At 43.0% G+C, this 27,181-nt stretch overlaps 1 protein-coding gene across 5 annotated transcripts in view; it reads left to right on the top strand.

Moving 5' to 3' along the window:
* Window positions 1-27,181, top strand: part of DNAH1 (dynein axonemal heavy chain 1) — a 123,157-nt gene that overhangs the window by 29,992 nt on the left and 65,984 nt on the right. For all 5 annotated transcript variants that reach the window (XM_080995344.1, XM_080995346.1, XM_080995345.1 and 2 more), the window contains 14 exons: window positions 2,294-2,592; window positions 4,124-4,274; window positions 6,037-6,230; window positions 7,346-7,571; window positions 8,257-8,376; window positions 15,135-15,217; window positions 15,767-15,908; window positions 16,319-16,474; window positions 18,133-18,331; window positions 19,804-20,057; window positions 20,577-20,789; window positions 26,116-26,280; window positions 26,423-26,544; window positions 26,940-27,045. In XM_080995344.1, the coding sequence (XP_080851470.1) occupies window positions 2,294-2,592; window positions 4,124-4,274; window positions 6,037-6,230; window positions 7,346-7,571; window positions 8,257-8,376; window positions 15,135-15,217; window positions 15,767-15,908; window positions 16,319-16,474; window positions 18,133-18,331; window positions 19,804-20,057; window positions 20,577-20,789; window positions 26,116-26,280; window positions 26,423-26,544; window positions 26,940-27,045 (2,430 nt within the window). The remainder of the gene's footprint in view (window positions 1-2,293; window positions 2,593-4,123; window positions 4,275-6,036; window positions 6,231-7,345; window positions 7,572-8,256; window positions 8,377-15,134; window positions 15,218-15,766; window positions 15,909-16,318; window positions 16,475-18,132; window positions 18,332-19,803; window positions 20,058-20,576; window positions 20,790-26,115; window positions 26,281-26,422; window positions 26,545-26,939; window positions 27,046-27,181) is intronic.

Raw genomic sequence — 27,181 nt, 5'->3', positions numbered from 1 at the left:
TAGAAATTTGGTCAAATTTGAAGCTTTCACTGCTGGGTCGTATTGCTGCGATAAAAATGAATGTATTGCCTAGAATGTTATTTTTGTTTCAAACATTGCAAATTGTGGACAAAATGGACTGTTTCAAGAGGTGGCAGAGAGATATTTCTAGATTTGTCTGGCAGGGCAAGAAGCCTAGAATAAATTTTAAAATACTAACAGATGCAAAGGAAAGAGGTGGATTTGCCCTGCCAGACCTTAAACTTTACTATGAATCAGCAGCTTTTTGCTGGTTGAAAGAATGGCTGCTTCTTGAAAACACAGACATTTTGGATCTAGAAGGTTTTAACAATGTATTTGGATGGCATGCATATCTGTGGTATGATAAGGTCAAAGCACATAAAGCATTCAAAAACCATATTGTCAGGAAAGCATTGTTTAATGTTTGGATAAGATACAAGGACTTATTGGAAAACAAAACCCCAAGGTGGTTGTCACCGATGGAAGCGAAAGCACTGAAAAAGCTCAATATGGAGGTCAAATGGCCGAAATATTGGGAAATTTTGGAACAAGATGGAGATAGACTGAAACTGCAGAGTTTTGAGAAATTAAAAAACAAAGTGCGAGACTGGCTTCATTATTATCAGATAATGGAGGCATATAATTTGGACAAGAAAATTGGCTTCCAGGTGGAAAAATCAAAATTAGAAACAGAACTATTAGAACCCAAAACTAAGATTTTGTCAAAGATGTATAACTTGCTGTTGAAATGGAATACTCAGGATGAAACGGTGAAATCTGCTATGATCAAATGGGCACAAGATGTTGGACATAACATAATGATGGCTGACTGGGAACAGTTATGGACCACAGGTATGAAGTTTACGGCATGCAGTGCCTTAAGAGAGAATATTATGAAAATGATATACAGGTGGTACATGATCCCAGTCAAGCTTGCAAAAATCTATCATTTGCCCAATAACAAATGTTGGAAATGTAAAGAAACTGAAGGTACATTCTTTCACCACTGGTGGACGTGCCCAAGGATTAAGGCTTTCTGGGAGATGATTTATAACAAAATGAAAAAGGTATTTAAATATACCTTCTTGAAGAAACCAGAGGCCTTTCTCCTGGGCATGGTCAGCCAACTGGTGTTAAAGAAGGATAGAACTTTCTTTATGTATGCTACAACAGCAGCAAGAATACTTATTGCAAAGTATTGGAAGACACAAGATCTACCCACTCTGGAAGAATGGCAGATGAAGGTGATGGACTACATGGAATTGGCGGAAATGACTGGCAGAATCCGAGACCAGGGAGAAGAGTCGGTGGAAGAAGATTGGAAGAAATTTAAAGACTATTTACAGAAATATTGCAAAATTGATGAATGTTAGAATGATGTTGGAATGAAGTTAGGTGGTTTAAGCAGTAATGCCATAAAGGTGTATGTAAAAAAGGATTGATAACAGATGAAAATTTATAGTATATTAAGTTAAAGGATTATGATAAAACAAAGAGGGAAAGAAATTGCTGACTTAACTAATTGAACTGGAATACAAAAAAGGGAGGTATGAGGAGGTCAGGGAAACAAGGATATGAATCTAAGTTATGGAAAGATTGATCTATTTTTCTTTTTTTTCTTTTTAAGTATCTTTTATTCCTTTACTCTGTATTTTGTATTTTGTACTTTTCTTGTATTTTTACTTCCTGTTTTTGTGTAATTCTTTTTTCTGAAATTTCAATAAATATATATTAAAAAAAAGAAAGTACCCACTGTTGTTTGAGAGTTCTAAGAAAACAAAAAAGTAGTATTATTTTAAAATCAGTGGTTAAAATCAGTGCAATTTTGAAAGTTGCAGTCCACCATTTTGCTTAAAAATGACATCTAGTTGTATCCCAACCCAGAAAAAAGCCTGTTCCGTGATTTTCAGAACAAATCATGCAAAATTTGGTTGCAGTATCTTAAGAGGTGTTGAAATGCATAGAGAACGAAGAAGAGGAGGAGTTTGGATTTGATATCCCGCTTTATCACTACCCTAAGGAGTCTCAAAGCGGCTAACATTCTCCTTTCCCTTCCTCCCCCACAACAAACATTCTGTGAGGTGAGTGGGGCTGAGAGACTTCAGAGAAGTGTGACTGGCCCAAGGTCACCCAGCAGCTGCATGTGGAGGAGCAGGGAAGCGAACCCGGTTCACCAGATTAAGAATCTACTGCTCTTAACCATTACACCACACTGGCAAACAGCTTTCCCAAAAATGTAGCAGATGTGTCACTTGGCACTGTAGTTGACATTCTTTGTTTTATTTTTATCTAGGTTTCAATGTTCCTTAAGGATACTTGGATCAATACTCTAAAGATAGCCGTGAGAAGCAGTTTGAGGGACATAGGCAAAGGCTGGTACAACTTGTATGAGACTAAGTGGGAAGTATACCGGATGTCCAAGCTTCATCAGCTGATGGAGCTCATCAAGTTTATGTTGCAGGACTCTGTACGTTATCTGATCCAGGATTCACTGGTAAACTTCACCCAGCTCTTCTTGGATTCCTGCCACAGTGTCCTGAATTGCCCTGAAGATATGGTGTGGGGAGATGACCTTGTTAACAGCCCATACAAGTAAGGAGAGAAATGGAGAGATGTTTTATTTTTGTGGAAAAGGAAAAGAACATTGATCAGTGTGCTCTCATATAATGGGAGGGTTCTTTTTCTCTGAATTTTCTCTTGATGAATTGGTATCACTGTGCAAAATCACTTCAGTCATGGCTCCTCTTTTTGGCATGCTTCAGCATCCCCTGGGACATTGCTGGGCACCAATATTTCTCAAGTTAAGGGGTTATTGCTGGCTTCTGACAGGCATCACAAAGAGTCTGTAGGTTACAAAGTGAAGTCACCATAGCTTTAGTATTCATTGGCTTTATTAGAAGATCTTACTGTGTCTGTTTAGCATGGTCTTGGGGCCAGAGTTATAGAATCATAGATTGTAGAGTTGGAAGGGACCCTGAGGGTCATCTAGTCCAACCCCCTGCAATGCAGGAATCACAACTAAAGCATCCCTGGGAAGACATGCTCCGCCGCTGGCAGCATGCTGCCAACAAACCTTTTGGACCTTACCTTTTCACTTCCGCTGCATGCTCATGCTTCCTGGATGTAGGCCCCAGAAATGCAAAGACCACTTTATTAAGGGGATATTTTTACAAGTGTTAACCTATTTTTGCAAAACATGTGGTGTCTGTACACATGCTTTTTTGGGTGCATGGCACAGTAGATATTAACAGAGACCTTACGAACATCCAGCAAGTTTAATTCAAGTCAGTCATTGTTCTTGGCAGATAGGAGAAGTGGGTTGAAACAGTAGACCTCAGCTGAAGTATGTTACCCAGTCTGGAGTATGCATTTTGAGACAGATGAAAACAAATTGAATAAAGCTCCAGTGTGAACCTAAAAAATAATTAAGGTTAGAAAGCATGGTATTGAGGAAAGCAGAACTCACTGAACTAAGGAATGGAAAAATATGAAAACACAACAGTCTTCAAATATTAAACAAGTACCATAAAGAAGATCGGGAAGAAGAATCCTTTTCTGCTACTGGCAAAAGGGCCAGAGTTAATTTAGTTACACTGCAGCTGTGTACATTTTGGTTTACCAGAATATGAAATACGTTTCTGTGTCTGTTTGGAATAAGAAAAGTTGAACAGTGTGGAGCACAGCCCCCCGACCCCCGCAAATGTTCTACCTCATTTCTGATATGTCTTTAAGGCAGACTGGATTAATATATATGTATTAATATATATTATATATGTGTGAATCCCAACTTATTGCAGAGGAATAGTGAATATGAGTCTGGACCCCCTCTGTACTTCTTCTGCCAATCCAGGAAGGGATATTTGCAAGCATGATGAGGATACTGACATGACTTTTGATCATAGTGATTCCCTTTGTTCCACTAAATTTGATGCTTATGCCTATTTATACAGATGTGGTTGCCTATCACCTTTTAGGGCATCTGGTTCCACGGGAAATGCACAAGCAGAGCTAGGCTATGTTTCTGAGAAGTAATTGATCTATTTTTTGAATTAGCAAAGGCATTGTTTCTGGAAGCTATTCATTCATAACAATCTCAGAGATCTCCATATTCTTCCTTTTGTAGGCCACGGAAAAATCCTCTGTTTATAATTGATCTGGCTCTGGACACTTCGGGTGTTCGTTTCAGCACACCCCTGGAGAATTTTGAGACAACAGTTGTTTCTCTGTTTGATAAAGGGATCTGGGCTACCCACACCATACCACAACTGGAGAAAGTGAGTTACCTTGAAGAGTTTGAAATGCCTTCTTACCCTAATAATAGGATCCATCTTGTAAAAAGTTATACACTTACTGAAAATAGATGCTTCTACTAGAGATGCACACTACAAAGCTGACTTTCCAGAGCAGTCCTATATGTGTACCCAGAAGCAGCAAGTTCCATAGAGTTTATTAGACTTATTGCTAGGGAAGTGTGCATAAGATTGTAGCCTTACTGGTCATAAGAATTGCTCCATCAAAAGCTGTGGGTTGTCAACAGTCGTATCTGGGTATTATGGCTGCATTGCAGGAACATTATAACAATATTATGGAGAGAAACACAACACAAAAGCTTTGGAGTGTGGTATTGAAGATTGACAAGCCTTTCTCAGAACCAGTTTGGTATTGGTATTGTGTCTGTAATTTGCAAAAATAAAAAAAATGAAAGCCTGTGGAAAGAAAGTCTAGCCCTGCTGAAAATTACCGTATTTTTTGCACCATAACACTCACTTTTTTCCTCCTAGAAAGTAAGGGGAAATGTCTGTGCGTGTTATGGAGGGAATGCCTACGGGTGGCATGCCTACAGATTTTCCTCCTCTAAAAACTACGTGCGTGTTATGGTCAGGTGCGTGTTATAGAGCGAAAAATACGGTAGTTATCTTTTCTCCATGCAGGAAAAGATAATGTCATTCTCCACTTAATGTGTAGTGAGATGCAAGAAATAGAAGATTTGCTTTGATTTCACATCCTGATCTCTTCTGGGTTAGGGAAATGTCAGAAGAAGTTTGATTTGTGCTGCAGATTTCATGTAGCTACTCATGCGCAGGCACATAAAATCTCAAAGATTTTAACAAGGGATGATACTGCAGGAGGAGGATTTTGCTAACAGGAGAATGATTCATCCAACACTTTTAGCATTGAGGAAAACATGCCAGATTCAAATAAAAAGTGCCGGCAATAATGTTGCAATTTTAAATCCTGAAGCTGTTAATACCGACATTGAAGTAGTGGCAGGGTACGAGATGTGTGATTATGTGTTTAGTGTATTTATCTTATCACTTCAATTTAAAAAGAGGCTTGCTTCTTTTTATAACAAAATTGAAACACTTCAAGAGCTATCATTAAAGCGAGCTTCACAATAACCTAAAGACTGCTTGTCTGCAGTTTTTGAAATGTGCTGTTGTTGGTTTTGGCTAAGGTGGGAGGTCCTTTTCCCATCAAGAGGTGTCTTACATACTGGGTCTCCTGCCTCCTTGAAATGATCTCTGCAGGTATTGTTTAGGGCACACAGCACGATCTCATAAAAATCTGCAGCACACTAAGTTGCACATGGTTGTTTCATTTGAAAGCCAACAATCCATGTTAAAGGCTAGATTATCCAAAATTCCTAACCTCTTGAATGCTGGGGTAGGCAGCTTTCAGCCAAGAGCAGCTCATAGAGATAAGCTGCAGCGCAAGTGAGGCAACATTTGGAGCAAACCGCAAGTAGTATGACCAGAAATTCAAGTGGGGCTCCATACATTAAAGATGGGTCTCTAATCTGAGACCCCTGAAAGCTTTCGTTTATACAAAGTCCGGTAAACATATATGGTAACCTGTATTATGATTAAGGCTATGGTTCCTTGGGTTGGCATGGGTTTTTACTGAGGTATCCAATACAAAGAGCAGGAGGAGCATTAACTGTCTAGCAGTAGATGGATTTCAGTTTTGTACAACAGACTTGAAGGAGAAAATAGAAGCAGTTTGTGCTAAATGGCTGTTCTTTTGTCCCTTGTTCAGCACGTGCTTGAAAACATGTTCATCTGTGGCACACCGTTGCTGGAGTCAGTGGGTCTGTATGAGCCACCTGTGATCGAACTGCGCAAAACCATCATCACATGTATCCGCAAAGCCCTGATTCCCCTCCAAGCTTATGCCAAGAATTATGAAAAGTACTTGGAACTGAATAACCGTGATATCAACAGCCTCCTAAAGTATGTAGCTTTTAAAGGGAAGAGCAGGGACTTGCATAAGAGGTTTTTATATAGTTGCATGGATAGATTAATGCGCTGCCTTCTGTACTGGCAAATGTTTTCTGAAGAAGACAAAGTTCCCCCAAATACATGGGCTTGGACCCTAAGTTACTTATCTGTGCACGTGGGAGGAGGGAACTTGGTCAACTCGCCCTTTATCTGCAGGCCCCCATGTCATATTACATACAATTGCCAAGAGTCTCCCAGTCCCCATAAGTGATTTTCAGGAAAGGAAGTAGGAAAACCCCATTTGGGAGGATGATGTTCTGTTCATGGAAGAAAACTTAGGACTGTGCCCATGGTACTGTGAGGTACATTGGGAAACAGATTACTGTACATTGTTGTTTTAGCATCAGTGTGGTCATTGGCTACCTGTTTTCCTTTCTTAGGGCTTTTACATACCTAAGGTAACAAATCTAGGTGCCTCCAAGCATACACGTAACAGAGAACAAGAAGCAACATCTGCTCCTGTTTCTTGTATTCACACCTTACATTTTAACAGTGTACTTCAAAATCTTAAGAGCATAGTATGTAAATCTGGCCTTACGAACCCTTGGGTTTTTAAAAACTGCCATTCTACCCTGAAGGTGTTTATATCTTTCTTCATTCCTAAGTGCTAGAAGCAAAGACCTCTCCATTACCACCACCACCACCTTGTGTTTAGTCAGAGCAATCATAAGGCCGTAAGAGGAGCCTGCTGGATCAAGCCAATAGCCCTCCTAGTCCAGCATCCTGTTCTCACAGTGGCCACACAGATGCCTGTGAGAAACCCCACAAGCAGGACCTGAGCACAAGAGCACTCCGCCCTCCTGCAGTTTCCAGCAACTAGTAATCCTCCGACTGTGGATCTTGCAGCACAACAGACTCAGCTTCCTTCCTCTAATCTCCAAGGGCTTTTGCAAGGGCAGATTTGTTGAATGGCCTTGAAGCCTTTCACTGGTTACATTTGCCGTTTATAAATTATATGTTCCTGCTGTAAGTGGGAAATCATATTCTGGCACAGTATGCAGTATGCCTGTCTTTACCTGTGTTATGGTGGTGAGTCTTCCCTTAATAATAATTCTATATTTCTCTAGACCATATCTGGAGCAGTGCCCTCCTGCTCAAGAGGTGAGAGAGATCGTTAACAAGCATATGGCAGAAAAGGAGTTGCTGGACAACAGCTTGCCCGGTAGCATGGTGATTGGCCCCTTTCATCTCAGCGTTGAAGGCGTACGGCAAAACCTTTCCAAGAAATGCAAAGCGTTGGCCACCACTATGCTGGATATATTGGCTAAGAATTTACATGAGCAAGTGGAAGATGTGAGTTTCATACTTGGTACTCATCCAGAGGAGTAATTCTGTAGCTGTTTCTGGAAGTTTACAATTGCAAAGAAGTTACAAGGAAAAGAAATGAATTGCAGTCATAACAGCAATTTTGAACTCTTCTTAGCATGTGTATATAAATATATGTACTGCTGGGGATTGTTCTAGTGTGAGATCTAACAGCCGGTTAAGTCAAGTGCTTCTGCACAAATGTGTCAGTGCAGGAAGAGCATCATATAAAAAGGTTTATGGTTCTCCTATTGCCACTTTCAAACATACTCATGTGCAAAAACCTTCTTTTTCAGTATTCTTTATAGCATTTCTAATCTGCTACACCATTCTCATTTTATTAATCCCCAATGCCATCCCAATCATCCCAATCGTCTTGATGACTTTAGATGAAGACCTGCACAGCTGATGTTCAGGGACACATTCCAATGAGTATTTGGTTGCCTCCGTCCCATGTTTCCTCCCTGCCTAATATTTAGTTAAGAAAAGTACATGGTGTGATGTTGTCCTGGTCAGAATCTCTCTGTTTCCGTATGCCCAATGTCCTTCCGTATTTCGTCGTTGTTGTTTTTAAAGGAATGTTGAATTCTTATAATTACTTTTGAGTTATATAAAATGATTTCACTATTTGTTTAAATATTATCATTCAGAGAGTCATCACTTCTTTCTGCAGATCTGTGAAGCTTTCAAAGCCATCAGCCGAAAAATTTATGAAAAACCAAACAGCATTGAGGAGCTGGCTGAGCTGCGGGAGTGGATGAAAGGAATCCCTGAGAAGCAGAAAGTGCAGGAGGTAAGAAGTGACTGCATGTGTGGCATCAAACTATTAGAGTGAAGTAGATAATGGGTAGATCACTGAGCTTTTAATCCAGTACCGCATCCTGACCAGAACAGTAATTGTGGGCTGCTTTGAATAAATCAAATTCTCTTAGCAGATGCAGATGCAAGTTGGTAGTTACAAAAACACTTCATCAGGTAGTGTGATGGGACGATGAGCTGCTTGTGTGTAAAATCCTAGTCCCTCAGAGTTTGGTCAAGTTTGCAAACCTCTGTCTGTAACGGAGCCCCTTAAACATGGCTCCGTCAGTCGCTGGCAGATTCCGACAGTGGTTGCTTTCGGAATCGCTTCCAACATAAAAGCTCCTTAACGGAAACACGTCTTCTGGACTCTCTGCGTGACAGTTTCCGGCGAGGAGTGGGTGTCCCTACAGGAGGTCCTGAAACCTCCCCACTGTTTTCGCTGGAAGTGTCTCTGAGCCATCCCTCCAGCTCACTTTCCCTCATCTCAGCTCCTCTCCCCCTACTGGTTCCCTCTTCAGCTGCTGAGTCTCTCCCAACCTGTGTGAGCCCTTTCACTTCCCTTCCTTCCGATGGCAGTTCCCTGACATCCACCTCCCCTCCAGGGCCCCCTTCATCCCCTCTCGCCCCCTCCTCTACGGGCGGTGAGGAGGCAAAACCCCGGAATGAACTTCCTTCATCTTCCGATGTCCCGAACACTTCTCTCCACCTGTTGCGGTTCCTGGTCTCGAAGTACTCCTCCTCCTCAGAGTCCATCTCCCCTTCCCCTTCCGAGTCCGAGAATCCTTCCAACTCCTCCTCCTCATCGGTGGTCCCAAAGTATTCCCTCCGGAACCTCTCCACAGGCTGAGGTTTCCTTGGGAACCTTTGATGGAACGTTTCTATCAATACCTCGTCATTGATATCTTCTGCCATTACCCAAGTGTTTTCTGACTCCGGTTCTCCTTCCCACGCTACCAAATACTCCACCTGATCCCCCTTCCACCTGGCGTCGAGGATTTCTGCCACATGGCTGCTGCATTCCCTTTCTTCTATCACCGGTCCCCGAGTGGCCATCCCTTCTCGTCCCCCCTCATACGGTGACAGTAACGACCTGTGAAATACTGGGTGCAGTTTCATGTGGTTGGGTAACCGGAGCCTGAAAGCCACTGGGTTGACCTGTTGAATGACCTCAAAGGGACCCAATCTCCTGGGTCTTAATTTCTTACAACCTCCTTTGAACGGCAACCCTTGGGTTGACAGCCACACCCTATCTCCCACCCTTATGGTTTCACCTTCCCTTCGGTTCTTGTCTGCCTGCCTCTTGTATTCTTCCTTCGCCCTTTCTAAGTTGAGTTGGAGCTGACGATGGATTGCTTCCATTTCTTCTACAAAATGCTCGGCTGCCGGGACGCTCCATCTCTCCCCTTCTCCCCCTGGGAAACCCCTGGGATGACACCCATAATTAGCCAAGAAGGGGCTCATCCCTGTGGACACATTCTCGGCATTGTTGTAGGCAAATTCCGCCAGCGCCAACTTTTCTACCCAGTCATTCTCTCTGTCATTGACATAACACCTCAGGTATTGCTGGAGGACACCGTTTGCTCTTTCCGCCTGCCCGTTGGTTTCAGGGTGCCGGGCAGTCGAAAAGTTGACCTCCACCTGCAGTAAGCTCATGAGCTTCCTCCAGAACCTGGAAGTAAATTGTTTTCCTCGGTCTGAGACCACCCTCAATGGCACCCCGTGCAACCTAAAAATGTGTTCTACAAATAACTTCGCTGTCTCTTCCGCCGTGACTGCATGCGAGCAGGCTACAAAGTGGCACATCTTTGTTAGTAGGTCTACCACCACCATGATGGCTGTTTTCCCCTTGGACTTCGGCAGATCAGTCATAAAATCTATCGACACTGCCTCCCAAGGTCGTTCTGGGGTTGGTAAGGGTTCTAATAGCCCCGCCGGTGCCCGCCTCTCCCCTTTGGCTCGCTGGCATTGCTCACACCCTCTTACATACTCCCGTACATCTTCCCTCACCTTAGGCCACCAAAATTCCCTGGTGACCAACCACATGGTTTTGTGTTGTCCAAAATGCCCCGCCGTGGGGCTGTCGTGCAACTGCTTGAGTACCCTCCCCCTTAAGTCTCCTTCAGGGATATACAGTGCCCCTTTGTAATACAAAGCTCCATTTCTTTCCTCGAAACCCCCTGGTTCCTCTCCCTCACCCCTAAGACCTCTGAGCTTATTCTGGGCGTATTCATCATTCTCTGTTTCCTCTACCAGTTCTCTTTGTCCCACCAATGCCGCCCCACACACCCAGCGGTCCTCTGGAATGACATGTCTCTCTTTGGGTGCTCCCTCCCCCTCCAAATATTCAGGTTTGCGTGAGAGAGCGTCCGCCCTAATGTTCTCTGGGCCTGGCACGTAACAAATCTCAAAGTTAAATTTGGAGAACTCCTGGGCCCATCTCACTTGCCGTTGGTTGAGCACTCGTGCCGTCCTCCAATACTCTAGGTTCTTGTGGTCAGTGCACACTTGCACCTTATGTTGTGCGCCAATTAGCAGGTGCCTCCATCTCCGGAACGCCTCATGAATGGCTAGTAGTTCTCGGTCATACACCGTGTAGTTCCTCTCGGATTTGTTCAGCTTTCGCGAAAAAAAGGCACACGGTCTCCACTCTGACTCCTCCTTCCCTGGCTGCAGAAGCACCGCCCCAATCGCTCTGTCTGATGCGTCAGTTTCCACTCTCATCGGTTTTTGTAAATCCACATGCAGGAGTTGTTGTTCCGAGGCGAAGGCCCTTTTTAGTTCCTCAAATGCTCGCTCCGCCTCCTCAGTCCAAACGAACTTCTTCTTACTGCTGAGACAGTCCGTAATGGGCGCCGTCAGGTGGGCAAAGTTTCGGATGAACTTACGATAGAAGTTCCCAAATCCTAGGAACCTCTGCACATCCTTCCTTGTTTTGGGTGTTTTCCATTCCAGCACCGCCTGGACCTTGCCGGGATCCATGGCCAATCCCTTGTCTGACAGGCGATACCCCAGGAATTCCACCTCCTTGGTATGAAACTGACACTTCTCCAGTTTCACCCACAGCTGGTTGGCTTGCAGCCTGCTCAACACTTCTCTGACGTCTCTCACATGCTGCTCCTCATTCTCAGAATACACCAACACGTCGTCTAAGAAGGCCACACAATTCTTGTAAAGCAAAGGCCCCAGGACGTGGTTCATAAACGATTGAAAGCACGCGGAGCCTCCTTGTAGGCCGAAGGGCATAACTAAATATTCAAATGCCCCCAAAGGGGTGAACATGGTGGTTTTCCATTCATCCCCCTTCCTTATTCGTATCAGGTTGTACGCCCCCCTTAGGTCCAGTTTAGTAAAAATCTTTCCCTTCCTGACCCTTGTCAAAATGTCGTCAATCCTGGGCATAGGGAAAGCCACTGGTTCTGACACTGCATTTAAGGCCCTGAAGTCACACACAAGCCTCGGCTTGTTCGTGTTTTTTTTATCCACAAAAAACACTGGGCTGCCCCCCACCGCCCTGAACTCTCTGATGAACCCTCTCTTCAGGTTCTTGTCAATGAACTCTCTTAGCTCCTGCATCTCTCTGTCTGACATGGCGTACAGCTTGCCTACAGGGAGCTGTGCCCCAGGGAGTAAATTGATTTGACAGTCAAAGGGTCTATGCGGGGGTAGTTGGTCAGCTTCCCTTTCGCTGAAGACGTCACGGAGATCTGCGTATTGTCGTGGTACCTTCACGTTCTCCGTTACTTCAGTCCCTGCTAGGGTGGCTTGGGCCCCTGCCAAACCCTTTCCCTCTTTGCAGTGTTCTAAGCAATGTGCTGAACCAAAAGAAACCACTCTCTGATTCCAGCCCACCAGCGGATCATGTAACGCTAGCCAGCTCATCCCCAATATAATGGGAGCTCCTCCCAAGGTGGCCACATTAAACGCTATCAGTTCGGTGTGCCTTGCCACCTTCATTATCATTGGGACGGTCTGCAAGCTGACTTCTCCTCCCAACAGCTCCCTGCCATCGATCGTGGTCACCTGCAGGGGGTTGCTTAAAGGGATCGTCTGTATCTGGTGTTCAGCTGCAAACTCTTTGCTCATGAAATTGCAGGAGCTGCCTGAGTCCAACAGCGCCTTTATCTTTAGAGGGTGTCCGTTTGGCAGCTCTAGCGCCACTTCTATCACTAGGGCGGGTTTAGGAGGTTCTGGCGTGGGCACTTTCACTGCTCTTTGGCCTGGCTGCTGTGCCCCGACGGTGGCAGCCAGGCGTTGGCTTTTACTTGCTTCGGTATTTCTTCCTCTCTTCCCTCCACAGCTCCTACCATCCCTTGCCATTCCTTCCTCTGGGGGCAGACTCTGGCAAAGTGACCTGGCTGTTGGCAGAGATAGCATTTCCGGGCGCCTTTTCCCTCCTTCTTTCCCCCCTCACTGGGCTTTGAAACTGCGCGCGCGCGCGCTGTTCCGATTTCCATCGGCTCTGCCGGCGGGAAAGTTGGCTCTGGAATGTCTGGAATGCGGAACTCCTTCCAACGTTCCCCCTTCCCTTCCCGCCTCTCCAATGCTCTCGCCTCCTGGCGCGCTCCTATGGTCAGCGCTGATTTGGTCAGCTGGTCCATAGACTCCGCCCTGGGCGCCCGGGAAAGTTCGTCTTTCACAGCCGAAGAAAGCCCTTCTTCAAAGAGCATTTGAATGGGTTCCGCCGATAGATCCCACCCCAATTTATGGATCAACATGGTGAACTCAGTCCAGTACTCACGGACAGATCGGCTCCCCTGTTTGCAAGCCATTAACTGTCTGCGCACCACTCCCTGTTCAATATCGCTGGAAAACATCAGATCCATGGCGCGAAAGAACTTCATCGTGTCCTTTAGGACGTCACTATTCGCTGCCATCAGGGGTCTAACCCAGTCTCTCGCCCCCTTTTCAAGATGCCCAATCACGAAAGCCACTCGTGATTCCTCGTCAGGGAATTCATCAAACTGCAGATTGAGGGCATATTGCATCTCTGTCCGAAAGCCATGATAGTCTTTGGGCTCCCCCCCAAACTTCTGCACCAATCCTGGTACCTTTCTGACGAGCTGGGTGTCTTTCCCCTTTTTGTCTGCATCCTGAGCCCTCCTCTCCTCAAGCCTCGCCGTCTGCAGCGCTAGCTGGACCTCCAACACCCGGTACCTTTCTTCCAGGCTTGGACCCGCTCCAGCTCCTGCTTCTCCGGTTCCGGCTGGGTTGCTCATGATGCCTTCTCCTGCACAAGCTGCTCACGGAGACTGTCGGAATGCTGTGATGGGACGATGAGCTGCTTGTGTGTAAAATCCTAGTCCCTCAGAGTTTGGTCAAGTTTGCAAACCTCTGTCTGTAACGGAGCCCCTTAAACATGGCTCCGTCAGTCGCTGGCAGATTCCGACAGTGGTTGCTTTCGGAATCGCTTCCAACATAAAAGCTCCTTAACGGAAACACGTCTTCTGGACTCTCTGCGTGACAGTTTCCGGCGAGGAGTGGGTGTCCCTACAGGAGGTCCTGAAACCTCCCCACTGTTTTCGCTGGAAGTGTCTCTGAGCCATCCCTCCAGCTCACTTTCCCTCATCTCAGCTCCTCTCCCCCTACTGGTTCCCTCTTCAGCTGCTGAGTCTCTCCCAACCTGTGTGAGCCCTTTCACTTCCCTTCCTTCCGATGGCAGTTCCCTGACAGGTAGCACTGAAGGTATTAAGGAACTCTACAGCTGTTGACAAATTCCCAGTTCATTATTTTAGGGAGCAGATGTAAGAAGCAGATGCATGCTATTCATGCATAGTTTGCTAACGAAATCACTGGAAAGCAGATCTTAACTCAGTGCATGAAATTTCACCAATACACCTTTTAAGCATCAGTGCTATAGTATGTGAATGAATGTGTGTGTAAATCATCATGCCTCCAAGTTGGGCTGACAGCTCTCTCCCTACCAACCATGGTCATGAATTGTTAAAGAGCATGCAGGTGTCTAGGGTGGGATTGGTGTTAAAATGCCTGCCTGTGTTTGGATTGCTTATCACACCTGCTTCAAAGCTTTTTGCTCAGTACAAATTTTAGATGTTGAATATTTGCATAGTAATAACTTGTGGGCTTACAGTGACCCCCATTGACACTGATTTCTTAACCATACCAGGGTGGTATCATATTAATGTAACCAGAGTGGAATTATAATACACTATTTCAATGGCCTGTGGCACTTCTCAAGCTTTGTGTACCTTGTTTGTTCTCAAGCCTGAAGCAGTGAGCAAGATTCACTTAATGTGCCTTGCATGAGGGCTCCCCTCCTCCCCTGGTCCCCCTCCTGAAATTTGCTCAGGAGTAGGTGTCGAAGAACCCCCAGGAAGAGAGGAGAGGGGTTGTTCCATCAGGTAACCTGCAAAGCTTCTGCTGATGGGATGTTCACCACAGCATGATGTTGAATTCCACCCAGTGCTGCTGCTTTTTTCTTTTTTTGTGTGTGTTAAGATTTTTATTAAAGTTTTTTCACGAAACAATAGGGTACAGAAAACACATTCACCCAGTGCTTCTTGAGACTCCTAAGGCCTGCTGGATCCTCTGTGTTGTTGTAACCCAAGAATAACTGTAGAAGTGTATTCCTTGTCCCTCTTTCACTATACTCGAATACCACCATACCCAGACATTTGACTTATAGGCAGCATTTTTGTGTGCAACAATATTATAACACAGATGGAATGAAATTTTGATCATGCAAGCAAAGCCCTGCTTATCGGCTCCCTCTCTCTTTCTGTCATTGCATAGGAATTGATAAGTAAGGTCATGGAAGAATACGAAGTCATGGAGGATTTCCTCTACAATTTGACTCAAGATGACTTCAATGACAAGTAAGCACAAGGCATTTGCCCTGCAGTCAGAGCAAGACCTTTGGCTTCAGATACCATATTTTCTGCCTCAGGGCTTTATTTGCACATCAAAGGGCTTCAGCAAATCTCTTCAGGCCGCCAGAAAAGATGCCCACTGAACTACCTTATTCAAATGCAGAACCAGTGATGGTGCCAGCCTCTGGGCCAGGGATTGAAGCAACCTTCTTGTTTCTGAGGCTTTTAGCAAACCGGAGGCCTTTATTTTGTTTTATTTTTCATGAAAAGCCAGTGAATTTGGGGGCTGCACAGCCTGAAATTGTTAGGCTGTGTATTTCTGTGTGGGTGCAAGGTGTTCACAGGGATTTGAGAGTTGCCATGGGGTGTCAGCATTTTATTACAGATTTGTAATATAGTGCGTCCCAGGCACCCAATTTGTAAGACTCAGCACACACATGCAAGGCAGGGTTTTGGGGGCGCCTGTGCCCCACTAGATGTTGCTGAGCTACAGCTTTGATCATCTCAGAGGATTGGATACATGGTGCATTTGTGTGACTCTCTTTATGTTGTCAGGTGGGCTGCAAGCGGCTGGCCTCTGAAGATCACCACACAGATTGAATTGATAAGGCAGCAGCACATTGAAGATGAAGAAAGATTCCGTAAAATTCAGCTCATGGATCAAACCAACTTCTTGGAACGGCTGGATGGTCTTCAGGTACTGATAATGGGCACCAGAGTTGTCCTCTACACTCACTTTAAGTATCAACTATCATCAGCGGGTAGCTGGGGATGAACTACAATAAGAGCTTGACACATGGAGTTAGCCGGGTCTATTCCTCATGGAGCCTAGGGACATAGAGATCATTGTTGTGGGTGATTGTCCATTACTCAGGGTGCATTATCATCCTTAGCTAGCAAGTTCCAATGTGACCAGGAGAGAGGGAAATGTTTCCACTTTACACGGTAAAAACTCATAGCCATCTGAGACTTGCTATTAGCAGGATTTTATCCAGTATTTATGACCATTTAAAGGATCTTAAAATACACTATCCACCTCTCCCAAATCTATGGTTATGTATCATGGGCTCTATCTTCCTGCTTGCTATGACTGCTTTTCTTTCACAGATTGCTGTTGCAGGGTTTTCTGCGCACAGTGATATAAACCGGGCACATGAGATAGCCAATGAAGCTAGAAGAATTAAGAAGCATTTGAAGGACTCCCAGCAATTGGCTTTACTGTACAACAACAGGGAACGGATTTTTGGGGTGCCAGTGACTAATGTAAGTTCCCAACTCCCTTGCTACCTTCATTGTGCTTTTTGCATCTCTGTTGATAATAGCAGAAACTTCACCAGATATTGCCAGTCTTTCTTTATAACTCCACCATGTCGCTCACCTTCATTTTTTAACCATGTGGTCTCACTAAACTGGCACAGAACAAAGCAGTATGCTAGCCACTCCACTTCATTAAATTATTCTCAGTTTTTTGGGAGAGCCCATGCAAGAAGAGCTGGAAGATGCAAGGCATTCATGAAGCAATTCATGTGGCAGAGATCTCAAAACTTTCATAAACGTATGGCTGCAAGCTATATTGTTGGCTTGGCTCCCAGCACAAAAGCAATAAGCAGCTATTGAGGATTAGGAATTTCTATACAATGATTTCATTTACTGAAACCTTAAAACTCCAAATGTGTATTTAATTAACACTTTTTTTGTTGCTGTTGGTTTTTTTGTTTTTATTTTTAAAGATGCTATTAAAAAAATCTTTTATTTTAAAGATGCTACTTTTAAAAAGAATGAGACATTGTATTTGCTTCTGTTCCATAGAGGATAAGGAGAAATCCAAATAATTGTTTGCATTGTTTGCATTTTTATGCTTTAAATAGGTATTAATAATTGTGTGAGATCTCTAATATAGCAGAATTAATTGTGTTGGAATCTTTCTGTGGTTATGTAATAATAATGGCTAACTAAAATAAAATATTTGAAACAAACAGAAAGAGAAGAAGTGATCTAGTCAAATAGAAGCATGTCGCATGGTTCTGAGTGATCAGGTATAATCAATGGCACTTAATGTTGTTTAATGACTGGATTTTGTTCCCTTTATACATAGGATAATATGGTTTGTGTGCACTTTTGTATAGTTTGTGTCTGTTCTCCTTTCTCCTCTCTTTCCCTATTTATTTAGTTACTTTTATTTATAACCTGCCTTTCTCCCAAGGTGGCTCACAGCATGAATTAAAATAAATACCACTACAAACAGACAAGCAATATAAATATTTGTAAAAATCGAAAAAGTAACTATTAAAACAGCACTGTAAACACTTAGAACCATTTTGAAGCATGCACACACACACAAAGTACAGCACCCACCCTTAGAAGATCCTGCCACAACAGCCAGTTAGTGGCCAAAGGTCTGTCTGAACAAAATAGTATTTGCCTGCCGCTGAAAAGAAATCAGAGAGGGGGCCAGCCTAGCCTCCCATGGAAGAGAGTTCAGCAATCTGGGAGCAGCCATGAATAAGATTCTCTCTTGTGTCCTCACCAAAAGTGCCTATGAAGGTAGCGGGACCAAGATAAAACCGTCCCTGGAAGGTCTCAAAGCTCAGGCAGTCTCATAGGGCGATAAGCTCCTTCAGATAGCCTAGACCCAACCCACATGGAAACTCTGGGACTATTGTGATCTGGGCACATGTATAGTCACATATTGTGCTCAAGAAACAAAGGGAAGGTCCCTTGCCCACTAGACAAACAGAAGGTACTCTCATGAAGTCAGTTCAAGGCTCCCTGCTGACTTAGAGAGAACAACCTAGTGAATGTATACCCTGTATACATGTATACCCTGATGGCATGCTGGAATTGTTTGGAAGACATACAGGTTATTTTTCTGTGGAACATATGCCCATTAGCAATTAGTAATATTCTTTTGGTTTCTCCAGTACGATAAGCTGTCCAGGATGGTTAAGGACTTTCAGCCCTTCTATGATCTCTGGACTACAGCATCGGACTGGCTTCGCTGGGCTGACAGCTGGATGAATGATCCTCTGTCTGCAATTGATGCAGAACAGCTGGAGAAGAATGTCAACGAGTCCTTTAAGACAATGCACAAGTGTGTGAAACAGTTCAAGGATATTCCAGGTAGCTACAGAGCCTTGAAATGTCATTTAAAAAAAAAAGCAAACAGATTCAGAAATGGGATCAACTGAAATTAATATTGGGGGGGAAATGAGAAATGGGGAGAAATCAAAACTGACAGATTTAGCATCCCTTGCAACCATTTCAGAAATTGTAAAGATATAGTAGAACTGCAAACTTTCTCTAAAATTATATTTACAATGGCTTCATATTAACACTGTAAAATACTCTGTAGTGGGGGAATCTTGTTTCTTTTCTTGACTTGTATTTTATTCTAAACAATTAATTCTGTTCTAAGTGCTGCAGTGAATCAACCTTAACAGAGGAGGAGTTGAAGGAATATGTATGAGTGAAGGTGACTCATTCAAAGCAGAAGGATTAAAAATACACAGTTGTGTAATAGAGCAAGTCTTCCAGAATTGGCTTTTCTTATATCACAATGTTCTGATCTTGTCAAAGACGGTGCTGTGGTGTTAGTCCTTCATTGCAAGAATAAACGGAGGCTACACACCCGTACATCACAGTTTGCTAAATTTAATCATTTAAAAGCAGATGGACTGTATTCATTGTTGCTCTAGTACAGGGATGTCCAACAGGTCGATCGTGATCTACTGGTAGATCCCCAGGAGGTTTTGGTAGATCATGGTCAATTGCTGGGTCCCTTAGCATTGTCAAAATATATTCTGGCCCCGCCCCCTTGCCCTGCCCTCCATTGTTGCACGATTTGCAGAACAGAAGACGGAGTTCAGTTAGTGAGGCTGTTTGTTTCTTCAGTGATTTGTTGGTGATTGACTGTTCCTCTTTCTGCCCCCAAACCCTTAAAAATGGGGCTTTCCTCCTCCCTAAAAAAGGTCAACAACATTGACCCCTGACCCCCCCCCCCAAATGAGGGTAGATCACTGCCAGTTTTTAATTTTGTAAGTAGACCGCAGTCTCTTGGCACAGTGGAACTTCCTTGCCTCTTCTCCCCACTTCTTCAAATCTGGAATGTCGGGAGAACCCCCAGAACAGCATGTAGGGGGAGGAGAGGAGAGATCGGGTAAACATGAATGCTTGCTCTGACAAATGTTGAATACAACCTATTATCTCCTATTCTTTGCAGAGCTTGTACCTTTCCTATAACTTAAAAGGGAGCAAATGTATGCATTACAGAAAATATTATGGTATTGATTCAAATGTGCAAATAAGGAACAAATTATGGGCAACATACAACATTTCCCTTTGGATAATGTAACATTGTGTTGCCCAGTACCCTTTCCCTAAAGCAAACAATTTAATCTTGTGTTTCTGCACATACGGTAATGGCTGATATGCTTGTCATAGTCAGAGTAGACCCATTGAAATAAGTGGACAAGTAACTTACATCTGTTGATTTCAATGAGTCTGTTCTGATATCACACAGTGTTCCTGATTTGCACTATATTATGTAAACTTAGAACTGTTGATTGATGGTACATTTTTTAATTTCTGTTAAGCATGCCAGGAAGTTGCAGTGGAAATCCGTGGCAAGATTGAGGAATTCAGACCATACATACCCCTGATTCAAGGTCTACGCAATCCTGGTATGCGCAACCGTCATTGGGAGATGCTTTCTGAAGAGATCAAAATCAATGTGAGGCCGAAGGCCAATTTGACGTTTGCACGCTGTCTGGAGATGAAGCTTCAGGATCACATCGAGATCATAGCCAAAATAGCTGAGATTGCTGGGAAGGAATACTCAATTGAGCATGTAAGGAGACCATTCTGTCTGACCTTCCTTGCAGTGTCATCCTTTATGCTGCAGTGTTTTCTGTAGATGAATGCTTTTCTTCTGATTGTTCCTCATATCCAGGGATTTTAACATTTGCCCTAAATATTTCAGAAAATGTCTAACAAAATCACTAGTCAGCTAAAAATAATGTTTTTTAAAAAAATAGGTAGACTTTCTGAATGTGCTAGCAAAATAGGTACTTCTTAATTTGGCATGATGTTGGAAATGTATGGGAGATCTGGAGAATGTTAGATAACTTGAGCTTGGAAGGAACTCGTTGGCAATTACTTCTATCCCTGTCTGTCTATGTATTATCCCAAACAAGTTTTCTGATGGAAAGTAATTTCCATGTCCTTTGTTCTCTCTAAAGCTAGCCTCAGTCTGTTACCATGATCATTAACCTCCATTAACTTTTCACTAGTTGCCACCTTAAGGAAGCAAGTGTTTTGCAAAGTCTGTTCGATATGGACTAAAGATTTATTGCTTCTCATTTCCCAGGCCTTGGATAAGATGGAGCACGAATGGGAATACATCCTCTTCAATGTAGTTCCCTATAAAGAAACAGAAACATTTATTCTGAAGAGTCCTGATGAAGCTTCTCAGCTGCTGGATGACCACATTGTTATGACTCAAAGCATGTCCTTCTCGCCATTTAAGAAGCCATTTGAGGAAAGGATCAACACTTGGGAAAATAAGCTAAAGATGACTCAGGTAATAATTTTCTATATTCTTTTGTGCGCTTGAAAGTGGAATTGGATATAACAAAGGGGATACTCCAATTTAGCTGTGAGAATGATAATAGGCTGAGGACAATTTTGTATACATACCTCCAATACATGCTCGGAGATCAGACCCTGTTGACATGGGAGCTCTGTGTACAGTTTATAGTTTACACAGAGCTTTGGATCTGACTTTAATGAGACTGGATAGCCACAAGGCTTCACTTCTTTCAGTAATTTAAAGAGAATTTTTCATCCTCTGAAACTTTGGCACTTTTTTTTTAATACACAACAAATTATGGCCTTGCATATTTTAGTCACTCTATTGACCAGGTTCGCCCTGAAGAGCCTAATTTTGTAAGTTGTACCGGTAATTGCTAGGTCTCACCATTAGGCATATGAGTAGATTAGGGCCAAACTAGACATAATGGTGGTGGAGCTGTACATCAAGAGAACTGTAGTTCTGGCCCAAAGACATATTCAAATGAATGCCACCTTTTAATGGCTTTCAGAGTTTCCTTTTGTTCCACTGAGGCTTCAAGATAAGACATAACCAGATGAAAGGGTTTAAAACCCATTTCAGGTGTAAAAGTGAAGAAGCAGGAGGGTTCAGCACCTCTCTTCCACCTACCCTCCGTGCTGCACTCTCACACACAATTATAAGAATTTTGCTGGTGTAGTTTCATCTTTGAACTCATTCTGGTTTGGGGGCAGGGAGAGAAGCACCTCCCTCCCACCCATCCCTAATGTGCTTTAAATTGTGTGCACACACCCGCACTTACAGCAATTTGATGGCAGCTTTTACACTCAAATATCTTAAATAAGCCTTTTAGTTACTGATGGAAGCAAGCAGGTCTTTTGCAATGAACAGGTAATAACAGTACAGTACTTTTATTAGTGAAGTGTTTTGACAATGCAGAACATGTGCTTTTATGTTATCATTCTTTTGCTTTATTAATGGGCATTAGCCATCCTTATGCGCTTGAACCAGAGTCTGCAGAGTATGTTCTGATTGCCTCAGGATGAGAAAGGGATGGAACCCAAGGCTGTAAGGAATCAGGTGACAAGCTTGTTCTGATGTGATTATGTGTGCGCTGTGTGTGGATTTGGATGTGGAATTGTGACTGGCCTTCCCTTCTTTTTTACTCCTTTTACTGATATGGGATTTCCACATGGTGAAGGCATTGAGATTTTTTTTACTGAAGAAGAAAAACCTCCCCACAGAGTAGTAATTTCAGGCTTTGTAATAAAATGTTTCTATCTTGGTAGTTAAGGCATATTAGGGGGACAGAAAATGGAATGGTGACAAAGACTATGAAGGGCCATATAAACCATCCTCAGTTTACTAAAACTGCTACAGCGATTCATTGCTACAAGAAGAATGGGCAATTGTTATCTACTGACTCAAGCAACAGGATAAGAGGCAAAGGGGTTAAGTTGTATATCCATCATATTGGGGTTGAAGGCAGAGATACACCACTATGAATGTTTAGGACTCAGATGCCCTTCACCTCAGTCTCAGAAAGCTTCGACACACATTTATATTTCTGTATGGCTTCTTGACCGTCCACACAAGTCTCAGTGCTGCCTGCTTTGAAGAAGACACTTCATTACACACCTGTCTGCCCACGAAATCTGAAGAGCAGAGAGCAAAGTAATTTCTGAACCTCCAGCCTGTCTCTGAGAGAGATTGTATGCCTGCCAGTACCAATGAGACTGGAAGAGCGCAGAACATCTTTAATCAGGTGTCTAGGAAGTGGTGTTTTGAATCTGGCTAAGCCACAACACTTCAAAAAGTGGTTTTAAAATAAACAAACACCAGGACGTTCTGCAAGCAATTACTTCGGCTGTTCATAGAGAACATTCTATCACTCGGACCATTAACTAATTTAATGTGAGCCGGATCGGACTTCTGGAGCCTAACTGTTCCACATTTAGCCCAAATTGAGAAGTGTTATTCTCCCTGAATAATAAATGCTAATTTCACTGGGAGTGTGAAAAGCAAGCATAAATTGGCTCACAGTTTTGCGTGGCTCCTAAGAAGGGACACTTGGCACATTCAAAAACAGTGCCTAGTTGTTGTTGTTGTTGTTGTTTTCTCTACCAAACGAGCCCCTCCTCTTGAGGGTTTTAAAGGGATATGTGGGTGATCCATTAGTCTAGTTAACCAAATGTGACTCATTCCTTGCTATGTGCTCAAGGAATAGCTATTGTTTTCTCAGCTAAGGACATTATTTAAAGGGCTTCTATTTGTCTGGGGCCTTACTAACTGTTCAGCACTGTGCCCCAGTTCATACATGCAAAATTTCTCCATGCAGAGTGGCCTGTTTCCTGCAACCACAGTGCTATTTTTTATAGAAAAAGAGGTCCTGGAACTCAGCATGAACACCTCCCCCATTCTCTTACAATGGCAATGCCATCCACCTAAGAGGTGCTGGAATTCAGTTCCTGTGAGTTAATCCTAAAAAAATTCCTGTGCAGCCACATAGATGATGTAACATATGGACTGGATTCCTTGCATGATTTCTCCTCCACCTGAGGGAGAGAAATCACAGGAGCAGGGGCTCAGCTCAAGCAGGCCTCAGAACTGGGCAGCTGATTCATTCCCTAAATGTATGAACTGTGGCAATGAAATGCATCCCTTAGATCGAGAGTTCAAAATTAAGATTTTATTGAATTTTATATTCATGATAGAAGTAAGATTCATAAAAACAATGAAAAAGGATCTATGGCAGTAGCCCCCGATCTAAATTGATTGCTTAATTCAGTTTTTGCAGTTGAGGCTCATTTTTTCACTTTCATCTAAATGACACAACTCAAATTATTTTTCCCACTGTTATTGTGCTATATATAAGAAGAATCAATACAAATCCATGATCATTTTTATCATCACCAAAACTCATGGAGTTAAAAATTATGTAAATTATCATTTTTCCAATGAAGTTTCCCAAATCTCCCGAAATGTAGCAGAAATTCTGTTTGTTTAATAAAGGGCAACTAATTCATAATAACCATAACCAACCTAGCCTTATTTATTGATGCTTGAATTGTGTGACCATCATCATGATTCTAGTTTTTATGCACGATGATCCTTGCATGGAGCAACACATTCTCTACTAGGTTCTGATGCTTGAGTACATTCTGTTATCTGGAATGGCTGAGTTAGCATTGCCTATCACTTCTGGGAAAACATATCCCTATCACCACAGAAAGCCTTCTTTCAAACTGGCAGTTATTAAGCAACACATCTCATGGATTCTATTTGTCACTAGGAGATCTCAAACCATCATATTAACATTGCTGTTTTAATGTTATTCCCACGAAAGTAAATACATAAGTCCAGTAGTATTTCTTGTAGAAAAAGGACCTGAGTACTGTCATGTAGCTTCTTATTAGTATTATAGTGTATAAGAATTTAACAACATCTTGGCTTCAGTGGGATTTAAACAGCAAAAGTGCTGCAAAAGAATTGTAGCCAAAATCCCTTTATTACAGCTACAACTTTTGATATTTGTTGTCAGCTGTTGAAAGTACTATCATCATGAGTGGACATGTTTCAGTTATTGTTCAAATACTTGGCACACACACAAAATGGAGCTAAATTGCACCTTCCATTGGTTTTTGCATCTTTTTGTTTTGCCGTGCTCTGTTGTAAATATTTGGATTTCATTCCAAATATTTTATGTAAATGTTGTAAGTTGAATATGCAACTCAGCTTTCTTCTTGCATGATATGTATCTGAAAAAAAAGCTTAACACCAAAATATGACTCCTTCCCTGTATGGCTTTGCAGTGTATGTATTACCACTGAGTTTCTGGAAGAGACGTTTACTAATACACCAGACCAGTTGTATCTGTCTTAAACATACTCACTAGTGTGAAAGTGTCTTTGAATATAGTCTCTTTTAATATAATGGGCTGGATTCAACTAAATAGTTATGCTAGCACAATGGGGCTTCCCTCCTCTCCTCTCATGCCCCCCATCAGGCACAATTCTGTCTCCAATGCTAAATAGATTTTACGTTGATGCTTATCAATATGAAGCTGTTGGGAGTGGTCCTTAGGTGTTATGGAGAATGGTGCCATCAGTACTCTGAGGGCATGCAGCTCCACATCTCCATGATATTTGAATCGGGAGAGGCTGTGCAAGTGCTAGCTTGTTGCCTTAATGCAGTGGTGGGCTGGATGAGACCCAATAAAACTGAGTTTAAACCCCGGGAAGAGGGAGTTTTTGTGTGGATGGTGGTTCCTGTGTCCAAAATATAGGCTACTTGCCTGTTCTGGGTGAAGCTGCACTCCCTCTAAAGGAGCCAAAATGTAGTGTGGAGGTACATCTGGATGCATCTTTCTCATTAGAGGCCCAAGTAACCTGCAGCTAGGAGTGCCTTTTACTAGCTTCATCTGGTAGACCAGCAACAGCTGAAGTGGGATAACTCAGCCCCTATAGTGCATGCTCTGGTCACCCTGAGAGTGGATTACAACAATGCCCTCTATTTGAAGCTGCTCTTGGGCCTGGTCTGGAAGCTCTAGCTCGTGTAGGATGCAGGAGCTAAATTACTGATGGAGGCAGATAGCCAACAGCATGTGACACCTCTGTACTGGCTGTCCATATGCTACTGGACTAGGTTCAAGGCTGTTGTTTGAGCTACAAAGCCCTGAACAACTTTGGCTCAAGATGCAAAAAAAAAAAAAGAAGAAGAAGAAGAAGAAGAGAGGACCATCTGAGCCCTTATATCTTAGCTCAGTCACTGAGATCATCTAGAGTTATCCCCTGTGCAACCGAGGCTCAATTGACTACAACTAGACTGGACTCAACTAGACTTGAACCTGCCCAAGGATCATTCTGGAGAGTTGCAGTTTTCTTTCTTTTTCATATTAGGACATTTACTGTGATACCAATGGAGTAGGCAATAGCTTGAATACTTCAGACTACAAAGAAAATCCAGATACTCTAATATTTGTAATATTAACATGTATAATTTGTAGACTCTTCCCCTAGAGATCTTCAGTTTGAGCCCAGAACATAAATAATGGAACCAATTCCTTTAGGTGGTAATCCTATACCAGGCACCCCCAAACTCGGCCCTCCAGATGTTTTTGGACTACAATTCCCATCATCCCTGACCACTGGTCCTGTTAGCTAGGGATGATGGGAGTTGTAGTCCGAAAACATCTGGAGGGCCGAGTTTGGGGATGCCTGCCCTATACTCATTTACTTGGGAGTCAGTTCAATTTAATTCAGTCGGAATTAAATCTGAGTAAATATGTATTGGTGTGCCCGTTGGTGTGCTTTTCCTGATGTGCATGCATTCCTGTCAGGATGTCTTGGAAGAATGGCTGACATGCCAGCGTTCCTGGTTGTATTTGGAGCCCATTTTCAGCTCAGAAGACATCAACAGACAATTGCCAGTGGAAAGCAAGCGCTACCAAACTATGGAGAGGTCATGGAAAAAAATCATGAAAAATGCTGATGAGAACAGAGAGGTGAGGTTATGTCAATGCTTGGCTGCAAAACACAGAGTCTGTTACATTTTTAAAAGTTGCTCATCTTTGCTTCTATATGTTCCTGCAACTAATCTATTCAGGTGCCAGCAGAACTAACAGTTGTTGGTCATGCTGTTCCCAGGTGATTAATGTGTGTCCTGATCCCAGGCTGCTGGAAAAGCTGCGGGAATGTAATAAGCTACTTGACCTGGTGCAGAAAGGCCTAAGTGAATACTTGGAGACCAAGAGAGGAGCTTTCCCAAGGTAATTCTATTAATTGAGGCTGAACTTCAACATACTACTTCAGTATGCAGCAAAGGGACAACAGGTCTTAGAGCCAATAATTTCTGCGGATCTACTCTAAGTAGGACTTGCATTTGATAAAATCCATATGTTAGAATTCAGGAAATGTCCAGTGGGGAGAATATGGATCCTATGGTGTGTGTTTTTGAGGGTCTAGTGCACCCAGGTTCTTTCAGGGAGAAAATTGCCTCAGTCACCCAATAACAGCCACTAGCAAAGTGATTTTACTCTGAAGTAAGTGTTTTAGGATTATGGTCAAAGTTTTAAATATCATTTTCAGCATTTAATCTTGGAGTGCTTTCACTGGCAGAAAAGCTAGAGACCCGGAACAAAACACCAGTCTTCTTTCTTTGCAGATTTTACTTCCTTTCTGATGATGAGCTGTTAGAAATACTATCTCAGACCAAAGACCCCACAGCTGTGCAGCCTCATCTCCGCAAGTGTTTTGAGAATATTGCTCGGGTAAATAATAGCCATCCACTTTGAGGGTCCTGCTTGTACTGTGAAGAGTCAGAGAGGAATGGAGCGAACAGGTTCTGCTATGCTAGCACGATTATAGTAACAGCTGGTATTTAGCTAGATACATGAAAGAAGTCAG

Source organism: Podarcis pityusensis (assembly GCF_964106645.2).
Source record: "Podarcis pityusensis genome assembly, chromosome: 2".
Classification (NCBI taxonomy): Eukaryota; Metazoa; Chordata; class Lepidosauria; order Squamata; family Lacertidae; genus Podarcis; species Podarcis pityusensis.
Note: the sequence above shows the minus strand (reverse complement) of the source record. Positions and strands in the feature narration are given on the sequence as shown.